At 33.1% G+C, this 22,642-nt stretch overlaps 2 protein-coding genes across 3 annotated transcripts in view; both read left to right on the forward strand.

The window, feature by feature from the left end:
• Positions 1–22,642, forward strand: part of LOC138317774 (sialin-like) — a 49,243-nt gene that overhangs the window by 8,165 nt on the left and 18,436 nt on the right. The window contains exon 1 of one of the 2 annotated variants that reach the window (XM_069259664.1): positions 20,860–20,923. The exons of the other annotated variant lie outside the window; for it this stretch is intronic. The gene's annotated coding sequence lies outside the window, so the exon portion shown is untranslated. Of the gene's footprint in view, positions 1–20,859; positions 20,924–22,642 lie in introns of those variants that run through there. 2 annotated transcript variants of the gene reach the window in all.
• Positions 553–2,806, forward strand: LOC138319539 (TATA-binding protein-associated factor 2N-like). The gene is made up of 2 exons (XM_069262689.1): positions 553–861; positions 2,264–2,806. The coding sequence occupies exons 1-2, from the start codon at positions 553–555 to the stop codon at positions 2,804–2,806; spliced, it is 852 nt and encodes a 283-aa protein (XP_069118790.1).

Genomic DNA, 22,642 nt, shown 5'->3' on the forward strand with positions numbered 1-22,642 from the left:
CTTAGATCGTAATTGACACCACAAGGTCTTAAAGGAAGAACCAGCACACTGTTTATAGCTGTGGTAATTTTACACTAAATTACCCACTATCACTGTCTTAATAAACGTATTTTAGAATAACTATATGTATCAATTTATGTTATCTGTAATGTCAGTACCAAAGCATTCGAGATAATACATATTTAATGTTGATGTGTGACTAGATATACAGATTGAATAAATTTGACATAAATCTACAAGAGACCGCCATAATATGGTGACCTTAATTTAGAACATAAACAACAGACATCGTCTGCGTTCAATATTGCGAAAGATAGTATCTTCATACACAGTAATTACTTAAGAACGATTATGAGAAGGCATGCATATTTTATGTGAGAAAAGTTTACTAATGCCTTACAAACCATGTTTTCCGCCTCATTAAGTTACAAACTTTGAAGATGGTAACTGTGGCAACAACTAGTACCCTGCCTACTATAACTTTCGGTCGGACGACAACAACATCCGTGGACAAGTCTTCAGAGCTATACAATATTGAAGCTATCCGCCAACATGTGGCGGAGAGATCTCGCTTGGTCTGAAGTAACCCTATTGGTGACAGCGTTGATAACCCTAGTGTTTGATGTCGACACCACACTTAGGGTTCCACTAATAAAAAAAAATGTGGTATTCAAACATCATTTCCTCAAACTGGACCTGCCCACGAAATACCAATGTATGGAGCTATGCGTGGCGTTTGCTTTATGTCGCTCTATCTACTACAATGGAAAGGGTGAATGTGGTATCAATTCGGATAGCAAGGATAGACAGGTTAGATCTGGCTACGCTTTCGATTCTCCGTCCAGGACAGACGTTCCACAGGTAACACTTTAGTTACGGTTAAAGATGATCTACCGCCGACAGAGCCAGAGCATAAATGATATTCATCATTTGAAAAATAGTTGTTTTTTAATCGTGTCTATTTATGCCTAATTAAAGGGACAATTCACTCAGGCTAATTCTTTTAAATAAACAAGAAGCAAAATATAACATAAATGTATTGTTCTACATTTCTTATGAAACATATAATGTAAAACATTGATAAATTCCACGACATTGTTAAGTATTTTAATCAATATCGTTGAAATATCAAATCGTTGATCAATACGATTAAGCAGGTACAATATGGACGATGTACCCATACCCGAGCCAAAGTCACGCACGTTAAACAAATAAACTACATAACCACTGAGAAGGTGATAAAATAATTTTTAGGCAAGACAATTCACCTAATAAGGTAAACACACTACTGTCAGAGCGATTTGAGCAGTTCTAGACAAAAGTTGCATTACTCTACGAGCAAGGGACAGGGTTCGGCATACAAGAAGTTCGACCACAATGTGTAATGGCGGACAGCGAGCGAGTTTGAACACCTACACACATGTCACAACCACGGACTTTTCATGCATATCACAGTAAAACCGACTGATCTAATTTTCATTAGAACTGGGTTTTTTTTCGATATATGTACAAACTTTAATGTTTTCTTAGACTGAATTGTCTCTTTAACAAAAAAAAAAAACATATAAAATAAATTTATTCGCCTTTGGTGCGTTCGCAATTAGTACTTCATTCCATAAAGGATATCGTACCACGGATTTTTTTCGGGATGCAACTAATTATTTTTCATATTTTTAACTTGAAGTAAAATTAGAAGCTCAAACTTACTAAATCGTCTGCTTCTGTTTTTGATAGTGAAAAAATACCATTTGTCAGCGGTGGAGCATATTTAGTTATTTACATGTAAATGTTGGTGTTTTACAGTCATATTTTACACTTAATTTGTTAACACAAATAAATAATAGTTGGTTATCTCTGTTGTTTTTCTGTTCATGTCAAGTTCATGTCAAGTCAACTATATAATATACAAACTTTATTTATTTTACATCGATGAGAAACAAGTTATACAGCTTATGTAAATTACTCTCGATGGCCCGGATGTAAGCGCGCGAGGGGTCTTAGTGTGGGAGGAAACCGGAGTGCCTGGAGAAAACCCACGTGATCGGGCAGGTGACCCATGACCTTTTCACGTCCGTGTCGGGGATCGAACCCCGGCCGGCTAGGTGAAAGGCGAGCGGCAGGTGAAAGGCGAGCGGCTTAATCACTACACCACCCGATCACCCTGAAGACCCTAAGTTAACTATATGTTTAAGCATACTTTCTTACTACAGAATCTATTATTTATAATGATGTCATTAATAGCTCAAATTGGTGAATAAGACAGGCCCTCCTATTTGAGGGAGGAGGGGGACTTGGGAAGGAGGAGAGAGGGGATCTGGGGAGGAGGAGAGAGGGGGTCTGGGAGTCTGGGAAGGAGGAGAGGGGGTCTGGGAAGGAGGAGGACGTCTGTGGAGGAGGAGAGAGGGGGTCTGGGAGGAGGGGGGGGTCTGTGGAGGAGGAGAGAGGGGTCAGTGGAGGAGGAGAGAGGGGGTCAGTGGAGGAGGAGAGAGGGGGTCTGGGAAGGAGGGGAGGTCTGTGGAGGAGGAGAGAGGGGGTCAGTGGAGGAAGAGAGAGGGGGTCTGGGAAGGAGGGGAGGTCTGTGGAGGAGGAGAGAGGGGGTCTGGGAAGGAGGGGGGGGTCTGTGGAGGAGGAGAGAGGGGGTCAGTGGAGGAGGAGAGAGGGGGTCTGGGAAGGAGGGGGAGGTCTGTGGAGGAGGAGAGAGGGTGTCAGTGGAGAGGAGAGAGGGGTCAGTGGAGGAGGAGAGAGGGGGTCAGTGGAGGAGGAGAAAGGGGGTCTGATGTCGAGGTTAACAACGATGATTAATTAGTGATGTAATAGGAAACGTGACAGTGATCAGTTGACATTACTGATGTCATAATGGTCACGTCTTGGAGGTCATTTACATATAATGATTGTAGATAACAAGTGGATATAAATACTACTAGTCATATTTAATTTATCAATTACCAGTCAGTTCCTTTTATACATTTTATTTTTATTATTGATTACATGTCGCTGTTACAACGTGGGCCCCATCCTTCTGCTATTTAATTTTTAATTTTTGTTAAAATATTGTTGTTTTCATTAATTCGTTGATTGCACGTGATGTAATTGACAGTTCACATATTTAAAAAAATATATTGTCTATTGTGTATCATAACTAAAATTTTAAACTGAAATAGTTATATTACCCATTACATTGCACGCTGGTAAGTAATGGATTACTTTATTTTCTTGACGATTAACTTTAATATATTTGTTATGTTATAGAGATATAATATAAAAATCTCAGTGTACTCTAAAAAAATTTTTTAGTTAATGCTTATGGTTTAATCTTTTTATCTGCAATTCCTCTTTATTGGTGGACCTTTTTCCTCTGAAAAATGATTATGCTACTCTAAACGACGAGATTTTTTTTTTACGTTTGAGGCCCACCCCTTTTTCGAAACAAAAAATAAATGTTACTTAAAAACAACACTAACAAAAGAACATTTACATCGATGGCCTAAGATAAGGTTACGACACCAAACAAATGCAAGATTTCCTGTGTAATCTATGTTAACAGTGAAAATTCATTTCGCTGTTTTGAAGTCTGCCGCAATGATAGACAAACTAACGAGCGGTTTTTAGGACGACGGCGGGAAACATAATACGACCCGCGTTATAAAAAATGACATTTGATTTATTTAAATCAAATTGTTTAGGAATTGATAATAACTGTAAGTGTAGTATTAACCTTAAGATAATAACTTTTGCGACTCAATATAAATACCGTTTTACAATCCCATTTTAAAAATCAAAAGCTGTTTCGGAAAGGCAGTAAGCTGATATCATATTTTAAGCGAATAAAAATGTTTGTTTCAAGCAAAATGAAATTTTGAGGGAAAAAACCCAAGAAAACAATTTTGTTAAATATTGTTGTAATCTATTATGAAACAGGCGATAGCTGTTCGGTCTTGTACCACGCATGCGTGCGGGATAGATGAGATGTGTGTGGGAGCTTCCTCTGACTCCACCTGTGTGAAACATGGTAAGTATAATACAAACCCTGGTATACAACAATATAACAATATAGAATTTCACCATAAAGATAACATCAAATTATGCTGGCGAAAATGTCTTAACAAATAATTAAGCATTATTCTCAATATCTTTTGGGGTCATAGACAAAAAACGGAAGGACATTCTTCGCGTCTATGAAAAAGAATGACCGTCCTTTTTTATTTTGTCTATGACTTCATAACCCAAAAAGATAGTGAGAATGATGCTTATAATTTAATTCAGATAACTCAATCAGGTACTAATTAGGCATACATTTCCGTAATTTTACTTACTTTTACAATCAAACAAACTGAGTTGTGTCGCATTGATATCTTATCCAATAATTCAGTTTGGCTAATCCTCCGCGAAAACGTTTTGTATTGATGACGTCATAATACGTGAAGTACAATTATTTTTGTCTATAGAAAAATAACCTCAAAGATGTTACCAATAGAAACGGATGTAACATAAGAAATTAAATTATCTAATAATAATCAAAATATCAGCTCCACAAACTGTCATTTTGTATATTAGCAATCTACAGATTTCTTAAAACACTCAAACCTGGTAAATTATATCCTTCCATGTCTGGACACAGCGATAATAAAATAGTCCAAATCAGTATATGTATGATTAGTTACGCAAAAATTAAAGTTATATGTGCCATAATTTCATACTCACGAATCATGAAGAGCTTTTAATACGTTAAAACATTTTAGAAGTGAAATCAGAGTCCAAAATGAATTTTGCCAATACTGCCAAAAATCATGTATCAATTGTGTCTACAGCACAGTAAAATTAGAAAACATCGCCAATCCAAGGCGTCAAGTTATGGTCTACAATTTTATTTCACATTTTCACTGTAATATAAGTAATTAGAAGGTGACTTCTTCAGAAAAATTTTCATCTTTCATAAAGCATAAAATGTGAACTATTGCAGTGCAAAAATCTGCGTTAATGCAAATACCATTCACGGATCACGCATATTTATCCGTGGCTTTGAAACATTTTCACATCTTAGTTCATTACATCTTATGGTTTTCAATAAATTATGAAGAAAAATAGCATGTCAAAATTTTGGGTCAGTTATGGCACATGTAACTTTAAGTCATATCATTTTGTAATCCAGGAGCTGGAAGGCGTTATTAAAAAACAAATCCAACAAAAACAGGAAAGAGTAATTTGAGAAAGTGTTTACCCCTGTCTTAGAGACCACTTTCAGGGGCGGATTAAGGTTTTGAGGTTAGGGGGGGCGTGGGACAAAGCAAATCAGGCGAGGGGTCTGGGGGCCGCCTAGGCCCCCAGAAGCTCTCGAACAAATGGTGCAGAATCCTGCATTCTGAGGATTTCATGAACACATTTTCCAGAAAATAATTGAAGCCATTTAAGGATGTTTATTTATGGTTTTGTGTGTCAAGTGTCATATTTTTTATTTGAAATTTTTATTTATTTTTTTACTTACAGAATTGCAATATCAAAATCTTAATAATTATATGGACATAAAGCGAAGAAAGGCGGGGGTCTGGGGGCCGCCTAGGCCCCCAGAAGCCCTCGAATAAATGTACACTTTTTCCAAAAAATAATTGAAGCTATGTAAAATTGTTCGTTTATTATTTTTGACGTCTAATGTCATATTTTGAATATAAAGTTACAGAATTGCACTGCCTAAAATCTGAATATCAATTCAAAGAGGCACGAAGCAAAGAAAAGGGTGGGGGTCTGGGGGCCGCCTAGAACGAATATACGTACCCGGCCTACTATGCCTTTAGGCCGGGTACGAATTGGTCCCTATTTATCGTAGTGGAGCACTGCCTCCGAAAATCACTCGGGCACAGTTTTTTTCATACTTTATTGAAGGTTTGGAAATAGGGGACAATTGTAGCTCTAAAGAAGACACCATTTTCAGTCTTAAAGTCTTTTGAGCTACAATATTGCAGCTAGGGGTCGCTATTGAAGGTTTTTATAGGATTAATGAAAGTGTATGTGAACTTTTTTAACGATATAAGCTATTACTTTTATACATTATCTGTCAGATTAGATCATTCATTTTCCCTAACTTACACAATCTTGATAATTCGTGTATTGGACAATGAAAGAAAAGAAGGCTAGTGGCTTCTTGTCTATGGCCATACGGCTGCCAGGAACCATTGCTATCATCCTGTTTTCTAATAGGGAGCCTTTTGCCATGTGCATTAATTTTTTAACATCGTTTGCCTATCTTATAACATTATCGTTAAGATATGTTTTTATTGAAACAAAAAAGGAAGGCATCCGGCCACGGGGTGCACCCAGACCCTAGAAGTTCTCATTTTCTGTCGCATTCCACGTTTTTCTTTACACACATTTTCTTAGGACAAATAAAAGGCTTGTAGAAGCATTCGGCGTCAGTAGTGATCTTGTAACTGGCGTTTTGAAAGTACGCACACATTTGTGAATTGATAGTCGGATTTAATACAGGACTTTAATGCTGATTCAAAAATGTGTAATACATGTGTATATCATTTACAACCTGGAAAACGAAGGGCATGACATATAGTCAACCAGCGAAGACTCATGGCCAGCTACAATTCCTTCCACCCACCCCTTCCCCGTTTTCTTTTATTGCTAAGGATATCGAGATATAACCTGTCAATATTGAATATTAATGACAATAAATTATCTAATATATTGGATTTTATGGGGGTTTTTTTGGAAAAAGTAAATACTTGAAGGGATTTACATTGTACCTTTTAAGCGATGGAGATAAAACCTTAACTTACACGAATTATTCCATTGCGCCTGGATACAAGTATGTTCATGCATGTATGTACCACAAAGTCGAATACATTTAGATTTTAAAATGATAACATCAAACGGTAAAGGTAGGAAATGGAGCTTTCTGTCTAATTCTCACTCTTTATCTAATTCCTTAATTTTTTTCCCATTTCCTTTCTCCCTCTTTTTTTTCTTTCTTCCTTCTTTTCCTTCCTTCCCCTCTTTCAACAGTGTCAAACAGCTGAGCTGGCGCTACACCAGGACCGGGGCTGACTGGGCCCGGTGCTGGCTAGGACCGTGGTGCTGTATTTCGCTTAAAACAATTTTCTTCAACATTATATCTTAACATTGTAGCAATATTTGCCTGAGATATATGCCATGCTAGGTGGTTTACCTAATTATAAACCAAAATAACTGAGAATTTTGATATTTTTTTTATTACAATTTTTAATTTTTATTTATTCTTGATTTTTTGACAGCATTTGCCTCCCTTTGATCGTTCATATATATCTCAGACGTATTCACTCTTATGCATTAAAGTAATTGAAACCATATGCATTACTTATACATTATTCCCAATGCTTAAATGCTTATATTTCAAACTATATTTTAAATGTCGCAGTCATCGTAATAATTGTGTACTTGTAGTTATATACATATATGCTGCGGTATAATATAAACGGAACATAATGAAGTTTAGACACTAGATATGTATAGCTGTGGCTTCCAAGGGTTAAAATATACCCTGTATACCAACAGAAACGTAAATATATAATTATATATATGTTTCTGATACCAAGACTAAAACTATCATAAACGCATTTGAAAGGTTCGCAATTATTGAGACTGTCCCAGTGAGGGATAATTTGAATCAGGAAATGTGAAAATATATAGTATTGATATTATTTGCATTAATTAATACTGAAATACTTATAAAAAGCAAATGTATAAAAGACCCGCTATCTTTTCCAAACAAAACATGTGAATTAATTAAAAAATAATAATAATATAATAACACAAGAAAATGTATCTTTATATGCCTAATATAAGATTTCAACACATAACAAATGCAAGATTCCCGTCATAATCCATACTTTCTATTATTTTTACAAATGATATAGCTAATGAACTTGAATCAACAACACGTTTATTTGCTGATGACACTTCTCTTCAGAAGTAATCATCCTCATCGTCATGAAATAGAAGTAGTTTAAACAGAGATTTAGAAATATTACCGGTAAATCGATTGGCAAACACTTGATTGACTTCATTTTTTTAATACTAATAAAACTGAGGTAGTGTTTATATCATTCTGATTTAGATTTTTTTTCTTGAAACCGTTGTTACAATTGCTCTTTGGTTGTGCTAAGAAAGAAGAGCTTGACGTATTTTCATTTTAAAGTGGCGTTAGATATATGTCTTTGTAAAGCGTGTCAGTCGCGATCTATTCAAGTCACCGGCATATGTTTAAGTTTTGTAAGATTGTGCACATGCCATATTGGGGCCAGTTTATAAATACCGGATTTCAGATTTTATTTTACTCTCAGACATGTAAGTTTGTATCAGGAGGTCACTATACATTTATTATAGTCACATATGTATAAAGGGCACATAGCGTAACAGTGCATTACAATGTGTGACAGTAAATAGGCCTTTCATTTTGATAACAGTATGGTTTTTATAATAGTAGGTGTATATGTATTATTTTTCTTAAACCTTTCAGCATTTCATTACTGCATTAAAACAAATAATGGTATTCGATTCCAATATCAGTAAAACTTATATTACAAGTTATATTTACTTCAGATGTCCCAGTCCATCTTCCAGTTTCTATAAGTAAGTGCATGATTTGTCTATCTGATGACTTTAATTAAGATATGTTTTTTTTTTATTTCAAAATTACTTTTAAAATACAATAAGTATGACCTCTTGATGATTTCTCGCTACCACTGAACCATTTTTATACAAATTGATCTTGTTGTCTTTGTTTTACGATAAATTTTAAGTATTCTCTAATATTTAAATATGACCGTCACAAGTTTTTTTTTTTAATTTTATCGGGGAATGAAAACAAAAATGGTTGAAAACTGTGTAAATCTCACAAGACTTTGCAAACAATTTTTCATAACCTGATTAAATTAAAACATAGTGACATCAATGCTTATAATTAATTTCACGCCATTCTCGGATTTTTTTCATAGTGGTATGCAAATAAATTATTGGCCAATCAGAAAGCTATGATATATTTAGATGTTGCTAGAAAGATTATCAGTAGTGATCAATTTGTGCCAGAACATAATTATTCTGCTTTACAAGTAACCTCTATATAGTGAGGGAATCTCCCTGATTCACCAAATATATGTTCCTTTGGAAACTTGGCTTTGGAAGTAAATTGTCATGTATTTTGATTTGTGCAGTCATTTATAATTTCCAGCAGATGATTTTGAACAAAATGTAATGGTATACATTTGTTGACTCAGTTTGAGGTCAACATGTTTTTGTATATATGTTAAACTTAATTTTAAGATGTTTTGATGTTTACCAGTCAACATTTCAATGGCGCAAACATCTGAATTGATTCGTTTTACTATAGAATAGGTATAGGGACTACCAGGTTAAGGTATAACAATTACGTTGTATTCCCTATAACTATTTTATAGTAAAACGAGTCCAATATTTCAGATGTTTGCGCCTGTGAAATGTTGATCGGTCAACATCGTTTTTGATGTATCCCGTATAGGTGGTCAAGAAGTTTGCTTAATATAGACCGAAATCGGGTATATATCGGGTATATAAACGTTATATTAAATTTGTAATATATCTGGTTTTTATTTAAGTTTAGCTTGCCCTTCTGTTATTTTCATATTAATACATTTATCCGTTAATCTAGTGGAGAAAGCTGATGGATTCATTATTTTTTTTTTAAAGAAACGGAGTCTGAGCGACGCCGATAACATCTATATCTATACATGATTAAATAGACATAAAGCATAAGAATTTTGCTCTATGTATTGCATGGTTGTCGTTTATTTCGAAATACAATTTTTCAGCTATAAACTGCAAACATAATCAATTGTAATAAAAAATCTGCAATGAGGTTTTACAGCATTATCTCATTTTATTCATATAATTAGGCAAACATCTGTTACAAACATCTATCATTTGTTATGTATTAGTTAGAGTATTGGTTAACGCAAATACCCATTTAAGGGGGATTTTAAAACAAAGTTTTAATACAAACTTTACATCTTAAGACAAATAACATTGAAAATGTAAGCATGTAGATAACATATAGGTAATATACAAAAGTCAATTGTCAAAATGATATCACAAACATAAACAAATTTAACTGCTTGTTATTTAGGATACACTGTATACTTAATAATAATCTAACTAGACAAATTACTCGGTAAATCACACATTTAAAAAAAAAATCTGTGATCTGATCGAATGCGATTTTCTGAATGTGCAGTAACACTTTGTTTTAAAAGTTTAAATATTATTAATGTTCTAAACACTTTTCAAAAACGATCCGCTTACTTCTCAATGTGAATGGGTCTGTTTTAATTGTTCACAATAACGTTCTTCCTTATTTTAGAGATATTCACATGATGATAGGGACATCAAATTGAAAAGTATGCTTTCCTAAGAGCTTCTTTGATGTTAAGTTCAACAAAAGCAAATAACAAATTAGTAGCATTTTGCTTAGATAAAAGAAACATATTTTATATGACTATACTACATTTGTAGATCAACTTGACTCAATTAATTCAGAAATGCATACGCTAAGCATTAAATTGAACTAAATCTTTGACTATCACTACGCCGGACGGCAAAACAGCGAAATAAATCTCGACTGTTTTTATATATAACGCATGAATTCCTGCATTTGTTTCATAATGTTACCTCATCTTAGGCCATCGATATGTATCTTCTTATGTTATTCATGTTTTCAAGTAAACTTTAAATTTTCCTCCGGAAAGGTAGTGGACCTTGATGACACCGAACTATGTTTATTTGTGGATGTATTATATTTTGCCAATAATTGGTTTGAATTATGAGCATAAGAATAGACGATTGTTATACTATATTTCATCTATGGTTCAATGTTTAAATTAGACAAAACGTACATAACCAAAATATGAGTTTTTGTTAATTAAAAAAAAAATAAGTCGATTTCGGTCTATCAATCGTTTTTGTACCTGCTATAGACACTAGTTAATATAACGGCATGCTTATTTGTGAGCTTGTTTATTTATAAAATGTAAATTTTGTCATGTTTTCTCATACAAGCAACACAACAACTTACGAGACAACAGCGTTATTTCGTGAGAGTCCCAATGCAACTAATAAAGTGATATATAGTTAAGCATACAGAATATCTCATCTGTTGGCAGCTGGTATTACGGGAGAATCGCCGGGCCCTTAATCCGTAGAGTAATTAATTATCCATGCCTGTGGCACTAATCGTTCAGTTTTATGCCCCCCCCCCCCCCCATTCTGAGAGGTATTCATCGTACCCTCTCATCCCCATTATCTATAACAAATGGCTACATCAGTCTGTGAGATCTGCCAGTGTCCACATCTATATTACATACGGTCAACATGTACATTTATTTGTTGCTTATAGTTCTCCTACGTGTTATGTGTATTGTAATTGTACATTTAAGTAACCGGAACCAATTGTTCTGGTTTTGTTGACAACAAGAGTCCATTAACTTATGATAACTGATCAGGTTTTAATTTTATTTTGCTCTTTCTATTGAACAAAAGATTGTTGTTGTTGGATTCTACATTTGCAGATATCCCAAAGTTACCTTCCACTAAATGCGTCCACAATATCGTCTTTTACATTTGTTCTAAAGTCTATCTAATGTATCATTAATATTTTGTAGATTTCAGGATTCATTATGAACAAATTTCATCACAACACCTGCTAATTACCAGTAGTAAAGCTATAAAGGGACATGTAACGCTTGACATTCATTTTGGATTATTACTGTAAACCAATTTTCTTTCACGGCTACTAAGTTACTAAATTTCCATTTCAAAACAAGTTCGCGAAGATGAATATTCGCGAATCTAAAATTAGAATGGAAATTCATATCAATATAAATTATGAAGATGCTAATTCGCGGAGAAAACAATTCGCGAATGTGCATGGATCGCGTTATTTATGAAGGTAAATTGCACGCGAAAGAAAGTTGTTTTACAGTATTATATATGTAGTAAGTCATTGGTACATACATATGTGTATTTTGATCAATTGATTACGTTTTGAACATCTTTCTCGCCAGTTTACTTGACCACCTAATTTTTGTACTTGATATATGTAATTAAATTACGTTTCATTTTACTGACATCTTTTATCAACCTTAATCAACTATTTTTTTCTTATTTTGAAAACAATAACTAACTTTTTTTTGGCAAACTTCCATATGAAGAAGGCTTAAGAAATTTAGACATTTATAGTTTAAATGGTCCATTTAAAAGACTGGGTTGATTGTGTATAAAACACGGGTTTTCTCTATTCTGCAAACAGTGATACTTATCAGACAGGTAATTTGGAAGATATTAGGTTAAATTTCTTGTATAATCAACAGCGTGACAAATGTCTACCTTTGATTCACAATATTATAAAATCTAGCACACCAAGTTTTTTTATACTTACGTAATTAAAGTAGAAAACCCTTATTTAAAAACACTCTATCATTACTTTACACCTTACAAACTATGAGAACATGTATAAGCAGTACTGATCATTATGTAAATGCACGTTTGTAAGCGTTTTGTCGCTGAATCGTTGTTGAGACGGAAATGTGTTTATAGTCCTGGTACGAAGGAGTTGGTCTAGTGCGGCGTACACGAATTAATGGGGAACCCCATCATAGCTAACACCTGTACATGTACCGGTTAATATCACAATAGACTATAAATTACGATGACCGATAGCGGAATGTACACAAAATGCAATAACTATTTTTTTTCTACCTATATTCAGCGTTGTTTCAATTCGGCAAAAAGTGTTGTAATAATCATTTTTTGTGTCAATAAGGAAAACTGTATTTTAAGTACAAATAAAGCGATGAGTAACAGTTTTTTTTTGTACATTGAAATACTTAACTTAAGTGACATGTATATATTTATGTCCCTTCAAGGTCATGTTACTAACAAGTACATTTAAATATGATTGCAGGTGAATCACCCCGCAAAGGAATGCAGAGGTTGCGTAGCCGCAATATGCTTTATTTAAGTATTACAGATGGAACAAAGTAGGGTACCAGGTAGATTGTTAATTTTAAATACTTCAGAAATCATAAACTAATATTTACAGTAATGCCATTAAACTATTATCATCTTTTTTCCTCCAAACTGAAGATTACATAAACAATGACATGTAACATGAAAACAATCAACAAAACAGCAAATAGATAATAATATTTACAGTAATGCTATTAAACTAAGATTCTTATATAAAAGATAGTAGTGATTTTTAAAAAGTAACTTTTTCATAATTACTTCAAAACAATTATGATTATTAGCATGCAAAAACTGTGAATAAAAGTAATTGTTTCTGATTTCTGAAGCATAGAAAATTAACAACTTACTTGTTAACGTGTTCCTTCTATCCGTGTTTTTATCTAAATACTGAATGAAAACATATTGCGGACGCGCGACCGTCTACTGATTACTAGATTATCAAATGCAATTATTTTTAAATGCACTTGTTGACAGTGACCTATATGTATATGTAACTCGAGGTTTTTTTCCTTAATGTACAAAAAACTGTTACTCATGGCTTTTTTTTTACTTGAAACAGAACTTCATTTTTTCGACAAAGAATAGTTTTTGACAGCAATTTTTGTCTTACAGAAACAACACTGAACATAGGTACCAAAACCAAAGGGTGGTTGACTTTTTTTGTACGTTCCGCTATCGTAATGAGATGTAGATGTAATGAATATGGTCTATTTATAGCCTAGTACCACAAATTTAAGTTTACCTTATTACCCGCTAATGAATCCAGGTAATGTTATCAGAATATTTTCTATTCGAGCTTAGCATATCAACTTTTGACGTATATTTAATCATTTGTATCTTGCATGCATCACAAAAGCTGAAATCGTTGACGAAATATAAACTTTACGTTCATAGGGCTTATACACTGATGAGTGTATACACGTATGAAAATCGAACAATGTATTTAAAGTTGTATTGCTGCTAATTTCACTGTAACGATATGTAACTTAAACATTTGATATTTAAACATTGACATGTAACTTGATGATTTAGCTCCCCAAAAGCATATGTCGGCCTATAAGAGAGCCGAAATCTAGGAATCATATATTCCTGGTTTTGAATAAAGCGCCTTCAATCACCGCCATGTTCAGTGACTTCGGGTTTTGTCGGATTCTGAATCGTATCACGTGACTGACGTTCGACACGACCTGCACGTGGTGAGCCAGGTAACTAGCGTAAGCGCACATGTGTTTGTTTACGTTTTCCTTCTGGCTTATATGAGCAAATCATGCTGGTATATGTCCACAGATTGAGTATTTGAAACATCCAATTTACACATTACCGTAAAATATTGAGTGTATCAAATATTGTAATGTGCGAGCATTATTATCTTTGTAGATAGAGTCTGATGAGGTCGACCACATGTTTTGTTTATGAAAAATTGTTGACATTTTCTCTTGGCTTCACAACTCTCGTTTTACTTCGAGATTGTCGCGACGATGTTCGGAAGAGTTCGGAATGATTCGGCATCTTTCGAGCCTATTTTTCACGTGTACACGTTAAAAAGATTTTTTCTTTTTATAATTAAAGATACTTCCAGTGCTGCAACTTTATAAAAATGGTAAAATTAGAAAGTTTAAAACTCAGGCAGACGGAGAAAAATATGTATAACACTTAAACAGTTTTCACTATGACAAAAAGAGCGAAAGTTATAGACCATACAACTTTAATTGGGTAGAAGATATATTGTACACTCTTGGTTTTGGTGATGTTTGGGTAAACTAGCATAAAGTTGTTCCTTCAAATATTTTACCAATAATCAAACAAAGAATTAATGATATAGCTTTTCAAGAGTTGTCATCTTTATTAGAAAACTCTTCTAAGTGCTATTTATATCGTCACCTCTGGTGAATCAAGTTGTTTTACAAACTTATTTGACAAAGTATATCCCAAACAAAAATCGTATTGTATTGACAAAAAATAAGGTCATCTGCACATAACTTGTGTATTGAATCTGGACGTTTTTCAAATTTAGATAGAAGTGAGCGTGTTTGTAAGTTTTGTGACCCTTATCGTGATATTGAGGACAAATATCATTTTATTCTTATTTGTACAATTTACCAAGATATATTAGAAAGGAATTTATAAAAAGACATTATTGGGAAAAACCATCTGTATTTAAATTAACCAAACTTTTGAGTACTGCAAATATAAAAGAATTAAATCTACTTAGTAAATATATTTATAATGCAACTATTTTGAGAAAGTCATTAATGTAATGCTTTGTCCATTCTCCACTTATCCTGTATGTATGCTAATTGTATTTGGATATTATTTGTAAAAAGCAAATAAGTTGAAAAACTTAATGCAAATAAAGAATTTGAATTTTAGTATGTGTAGTGTCTATAATTAGTAACAGACAAAGTTGTTGTTTTCCTAATCAATCATGTTACTGCCACCGAAATCTTTTCAACTCGAGCTTAACAACATATCTGTAGATGTAATTAATCAATTGTTTCTCCTATGCACCACAAAAGCTGAAATCATCGTACTCGAGTGACATGGAGAAGACAGGATTATATGAAAAAATAATAAGTAGAAAGGTTTGAAAAGTTGTTTAGCATTAGCTTCTGCCATCTTAATTGGGAGGATTTTTGACAGAGTCCCAACTTTGTCATTGATTTCTACCTGATGTAAGGATGACGTTATCCATGGAGTTCTATTTACAATACAGTTCAACTATTTACAAGCAGCTCCCACCAAGATCCAATCGTACTTGTTTTATCATACCTTACCTAAACGGACCCTGTTTAGTCTCAATCATTACCTTTTAATTAATTGTCAACATCCGTGAAATCAACTCGCATTTCTTCCAAATGAACTCTCTCTTTTATCATAAAACAATAACCATTCATCTTACTAACTGGACACACTATACCACCTCACTCCAGTTGCAGTCAGATGACAGCGACTGACACCCGCTCTTATCAAACTAATTAATTGAAATGGTTTTCTGATCCTTCTACTCTTCCTCGTTCTTCATGAAACATGAATTATCCCCCTAAACAAATATATCGCTAATTTAGAGATTGTTCAAAGATAAAACAGTTAACTAAAAACATTGCTTGGAATATAGCACTTACCTTCTCGCTTTTTCCCTTCACCTCTCGAAATTTGAAAATTTCTTTTATTTAAGTAATTGTATATGAACTATATTGGCTAGGTTACTTAATAGTTTTATTTCGTGGGAACGGGCTTTGATTTTAATACCAACTAGATATTTTTAATAAAACAAATATATAATTTTTCTTCCATTTTCAAACACTTCTTTTTCCAAAAATCTATATTTCTATTTTAGAGAAAAAGTTAGTCATATTAATGTTTGGTTTCTCAGCAGTGAAGATCATTTAAGTTATATGAAGAAAAACTTTTAATATGTTATTCACGACTAAATGTAAACAACATTTTGAGAATTACAATACTTACAATACAAAGCTTTTAATTTTTTTGTACAAATCAGAGCACAAAATGAATTTTGGTAGTACACTGTTTTGCCAAAATCATCACATTTACGTCTAGAGTGCAGTGAAATGTATACTAACGGCCAAACTATAAAGTCCGATTTTAATTTACAAATTATCATACATTTCTAGTGTTATTGTAAGGTGACTTCTGCAAGTAAGATATCATCTAAACGGCACAAAGCATGAAAACAAGAAATCGCTTGGTGCATAAATGTTTTGTAATTAAAGTTTTACAAATCATCATACACGTTTGTCTGACCATTTCATTGGTTTTCACAGATTAATTCATTAAACCCTATGGTTTTCCATAGATACCCGAAGAAAAAACAGCATCTCAAATTTCTTCGCACAGTAATGGTAGATTTAACTTTAGGTATACAAATGAGAACAAATAATTATACAAGTTTCAATTAATATTGTTATCAATATTGTATTGCATCACATTTCCTGACTGAAGTTGTCCCCCACTGGGTCCGTCTTAGTATAGGGGTCATTTATGGGATAATTGCGGTATTCAAATATATTGTTTTCCGTTTTATATCAACTCTTTACTCTAACACAGATGCTGTATATGTATATTTGTGTGCATAATGTAGATATTATAATAATGCATCGCATCACATTTCCTGTTTCAACTTGTCCCCCACTGGGTCCGTCTTAGTATAGGGGTCGTTTATGGGATAATTGCGGTATTCTAATATATTGTTTTCCGTTTTATATCAACTCTTTACTCTAACACACATGCTGTATATGTATATTTGTGTGCATAATGTAGATATTATAATAATGCAATCACATCACATTTCCTGATTCAACTTGTCCCCCACTGGGTCCGTCTTAGTATGGGGTCGTTTATGGGATAATTGCGGTATTCTAATATATTGTTTTCCGTTTTATATCAACTCTTTACTCTAACACACATGCTGTATATGTATATTTGTGTGCATAATGTAGATATTATAATAATGCATCGCATCACATTTCCTGATTCAACTTGTCCCCCACTGGGTCCGTCTTAGTATAGGGGTCGTTTATGGGATAATTGCGGTATTCTAATATATTGTTTTCCGTTTTTTATATCAACTCTTTACTCTAACACACATGCTGTATATGTATATTTGTGTGCATAATGTAGATATTATAATAATGCATCACATCACATTTCCTGATTCAACTTGTCCCCCACTGGGTCCGTCGTCTTAGTATAGGGGTCGTTTATGGGATAATTGCGGTATTCAAATATATTGTTATCCGTTTTTAATCAAACTCTTTACTCTAACGCACATGCTGTATATGTATTTGTATGCATAACGTAGATATTATATATAATGTATCGCATCACATTTCCTGATTCAACTTGTCCCCCACTGGGTCCGTCTAAGTTTATAGGGTATTTTTTGGAAAAAAATCGCGGCATTTAAGAATATTGTCATGTGATTAGTATGAATTCTTCACTGTAAAATATTTGTTATCAATTTTATATGCATTCATAATGCATATGTTATCAATACTGTATCGCAATCACATTTCCTGACTGAAGTTGTCCCCCACTGGGTCCGTCTTAGTTTAGAGGTCGTTTTATGGGATAATTGCGGTATTCAAATATATTGTTATCCGTTTTATATCAATTCTTTACTCTAACACACATGCTGTATTATGTTTGTGTGTGTGTATAATGTAGATAATATATTAAGGCATCTCATCACTTTTCATTTCCAGATTCAAGTTGTCCCCCCACTGGGTCCGTCTTTGTATAGGGGTCGTTTATGGGATAATTGCAGTATTCTAATATATTGTTTTTTCCGTTTTATATCAAATCTTTACTCTAACACACATGCTGTATATGTATATTTGTGTGCATAATGTAGATATTATAATAATGCATTGCATCACATTTCCTGATTCAACTTGTCCCCCCACTGGGTCCGTCTAAGTATAGGGGTCGTTTATGGGATAATTGCGGTATTCAAATATATTGTTATCCGTTTTTTATATCAATTCTTTACTCTAACACACATGTTGTATATGTATATGTGTGTGTATATTGTAGATATTATAATAATGCATCGCATCACATTTCTTGATTTCCCCCATCTGGGTCCGTCTGATTGCCGTTTAGTATATTGTTGTCAACTCTTTACTTGGAAAAATGTGCGGCATAATTTGATGTAATATGCATATGCATCACATTTTCCTGTTATACTGTCCCCCATTAGTATGAATTTCTTCATTGCGGTAAAATATTCTATATACTCTTTTTATATGCACATATATATATGCATATGTTATAATAGACTAATATGGCATCACATTTCCTGGGATTCAACTGATGTGTGTCCCCCACGGGGGTTTCCCGTCTTAGATATTAGGAGGTCGTTTTATGGGGATAAATTGCGGTATTCAAATATATTGTTATCCGTTTTATATCAATTCTGTACTCTAACTCACACTATTGCTGTATAGGTATATTTTTGTGCATATAATGTAGATTAATATAATAATGCATCGCATCTACATTTCCTGATTCAACTTGTCCCCCACTGGGTCCGTCTAAGTAGTATGAGGGTATCGTTTTGGGAAAATTGCGGTATTCAAATATATTGTTATGTTTTATATCAATTCTTTACTCTAAACAATGTTGTATATGTATATTGTGTTATATGTAGATTAATGCATATTATCAATACTGCATCGCATCACATTTCCTGATTGAAGTTGTCCCCCACTGGGTCCGTCTTAGTATAGGGGTCGTTTATGGGATAATTGCGGTATTCAAATATATTGTTATCCGTTTTATATCAATTCTTTACTCTAACACACATGCTGTATATGTATGTGTGTGTGTATAATGTAAATATTATAATAATGCATCGCATCACATTTCCTGATTCAAGTTGTCCCCCACTGGGTCCGTCTTAGTATAGGGGTCGTTTATGGGATAATTGCGGTATTCTAATATATTGTTATCCGTTTTATTTTATCAATTCTTTACTCTAACACACATGCTGTATTATGTCATTATTTGGATGTGCATAATGTAGATATTATATATAATGCATTGCATCACATTTCCTGTTTTCCTGATTCAACTTGTCCCCCACTGGGTCCGTCTATTAGTATAGGGGTCGTTTATGGGATAATTGCGGTATTCTAATATATTGTTATCCGTTTTATATCAATTCTTTACTCTAACACACATGTTGTATATGTATATGTGTGTGTATATTGTAGACTATTATAATAATGCATCGCATCACATTTCCTAAAATATTTGTTATTACGATTTCTATAAGTTTATATGCATCCATAATGCAGATGTAATCAATATTGCATCGCATCTCAATGTTCTTGCAATCAATATGTCCCCCCACATGGGTTACATTTTAGTATACAGGGTTTATTGGGAAAATGGCGATATTTAAAAAAAAAATAATGTTATGTGTTTCACTATAAATAAAATATTTGTTATTAAGTATATATGCATTAATAATGCGGATGTTATCAATATTGTATCGCATCACATATCCTGATTCAAAATGTACCCGACTAGGTCAGTCTTCGTATCCGGGTCGTTTTTGGGAAAATTGCGATATCTTTAATATCTTGTTATCGGTTTGATATTCAATTCTGTGTGTATACTGAAGATATTATAATATTGCATCGCATCACATTTCCTGATTCAAATTGTCGCCAACTGGGTTCGTCTTTGTATACTGGGTGTTGTTTTTTTTTTTTTTTTTTTTTAATTCTCGGTATTTAGGAAAAATGTCATGCGTTTAATATGAGTTGGATCTATGTTTGTATACGATTTTTTAAGGATTATCTGGTATTTAAGACAACCTTTACATATTATTTTAGTTAGTACTTTTGTTTAATAATTTGAACATATGCATGCTATTGAAAGATGCTCCACCGCCGACAGAGCAAAAATGATACTCATCATTTGAACAATAATTGGTGTTTAATCGTGTTTATATATGTCTAAATTACACCCAAAAAAATCATATATTATAATTTGTACTTCATTCCATTCCGTGGTAATGGTGTAAAGTAATAACTTTTGTAACTGAAGAAGAATACTAATTCGTCTGTTCCTGTTTTTAAAAGAAAAAAAAAAATTGTCAGCGGTGAAGCATCTTTTAAAAGAAAATGCGCCATGAAAAAAATAGTCCTAAGTTGAAAGACAATCGTAATCATGAGACGTTGGAGAGTCGCCGTACGTGTAGATGTACATACTTGGGTTTTGTAATAATCAGCTTCTATATGGAATTCACAGTATGGGATAAATATATAAGAAAAATGTTTATAATTTATTATTTCATCGGATCGTCATATCAGAGATACATTTTGTTTGTGTAATACCTGCCCTGTGGCTACACATCAAGGTGATAAAAGACAGTTTATATTATAATTCCATACAAACAATCTGCGAACGACGACTGCCATGCATATTGTACTGTTTAGGCCTTTTAGAATAACATACTTCAGTTATTTCTCCTTATTCATTTAGATAATTCATATGAGGGGAAAAAAGAAGAAGAAATATTCTTAATTTATAGGAAGATTTAGCAGACTATAGTCATCTGATTTAAGTATACATGTAGGTATTATTTCTCATTTCGTTGGGACAAAAAAAACCCAACAACTTAATTTATCGAAACCTAAGATAAGATATCTATATAAATTACAATGTATTTTGATTAATTCCAAATAATTATGACATGCCCCAAGAAAATGATAATGAATGATATTTGATAAGAATTATCATTGTGTATCAAAGCAGCTTATAATATATTATACATAAGTACCTACGATTTAAATTATCAGGGCTCAAATTTTACATTTTTTGTAACTTGCTAAAAATAGCAAGTGCCCTAAATTTTTATTTACTAAAATTTATTTTTACTTACAATTAATATCCGTATTCAAATTACAGTTATGTTATATATAAAATCCTTTATTTTTGCATGATGATGTGAGGTGTATAGGAACATAATGTATATCAACAACATAATTGTTAGAACTGGGTCCCCATATTTTCCATTTAAACAATTTTTCACAATCATTATGCCATTTTTACAGTTGTCCCTGATCAAAACCACTTGCTAAAATAAGCAAGTGCATATTTTTTCCACTTGCTATTCTGGTATACATGTATCTACTTGCAAAAAGCAAGTAAAGCAGCCTGAAATTCGAGCCCTGATTATAAACTGATGAATGGGTTTAAAAATACACACATAGGCCTAATATTTCGCTGGCTTCTAAAGGTCAATCAGAGTAAAACTTTTTAAGACAAATTTAAATTTAACATAATTATAACAGAATTATAATTTCATGATAATGATCGATGTATCTCCTTTTCAAAGAGTTGGACCTGGGCTCACTCTAACTTTCCAGTTTGCTTAGCAAAAGTTGCGAAAGTGATTTTTTTCTCTTAAGCAAATAAGAATTTCATTTAGCAAATTGTGCATCTGTATCTGTATCTCTTACGCCGCTATATCCCAAGACTGGTAATTTTGCGGCGGGTGAGAGAGAGCGCAGCATTTCATAATGAAAAACATTAAATTACAAAGAAGCATCAAATAATGTATTTTATGCATCAATTGAAAAGTATACACACTTAAAAATCTCCTAATCATTCATTAAACCATACTCCTTCGTGCAAATTGTTACTTTACATCCTTTCAACATTAAAATATGTATGGTACTGTAACTGATTATATATATATATAAATTTATCAACTGTTTTAGACTTGCTATGAATGTAATGCGACTGAAAAAACAATGTTTGAAGCTCGTGTCCGCATGATTGGATATCGGGTTTGTGAAGAAAAACTTTAGCATTTTTTGTGAATTAGGATGAATTTATTTTAGCAATTAGCTAGATTGATTTGTTAATAACTAAAATGCAAATGGGTAGTATGAGCCCAGTGGACATAATACAAATTTATTTTTAGAACTGTTAAATTTACACGGGGCTTTTCCATAATCTCAGTGATCAAAGTATATAAGGACTTTTGGAAGGCCAATAAACACATTTAGACTTGTTTTATTTGCCTGACTATTCACATTAAACAATAAGATGACAAACATACATTTGGTCT

The sequence above is a fragment of the Argopecten irradians genome, chromosome 3 (assembly GCF_041381155.1).
Source record: "Argopecten irradians isolate NY chromosome 3, Ai_NY, whole genome shotgun sequence".
NCBI classification, from domain to species: Eukaryota; Metazoa; Mollusca; class Bivalvia; order Pectinida; family Pectinidae; genus Argopecten; species Argopecten irradians.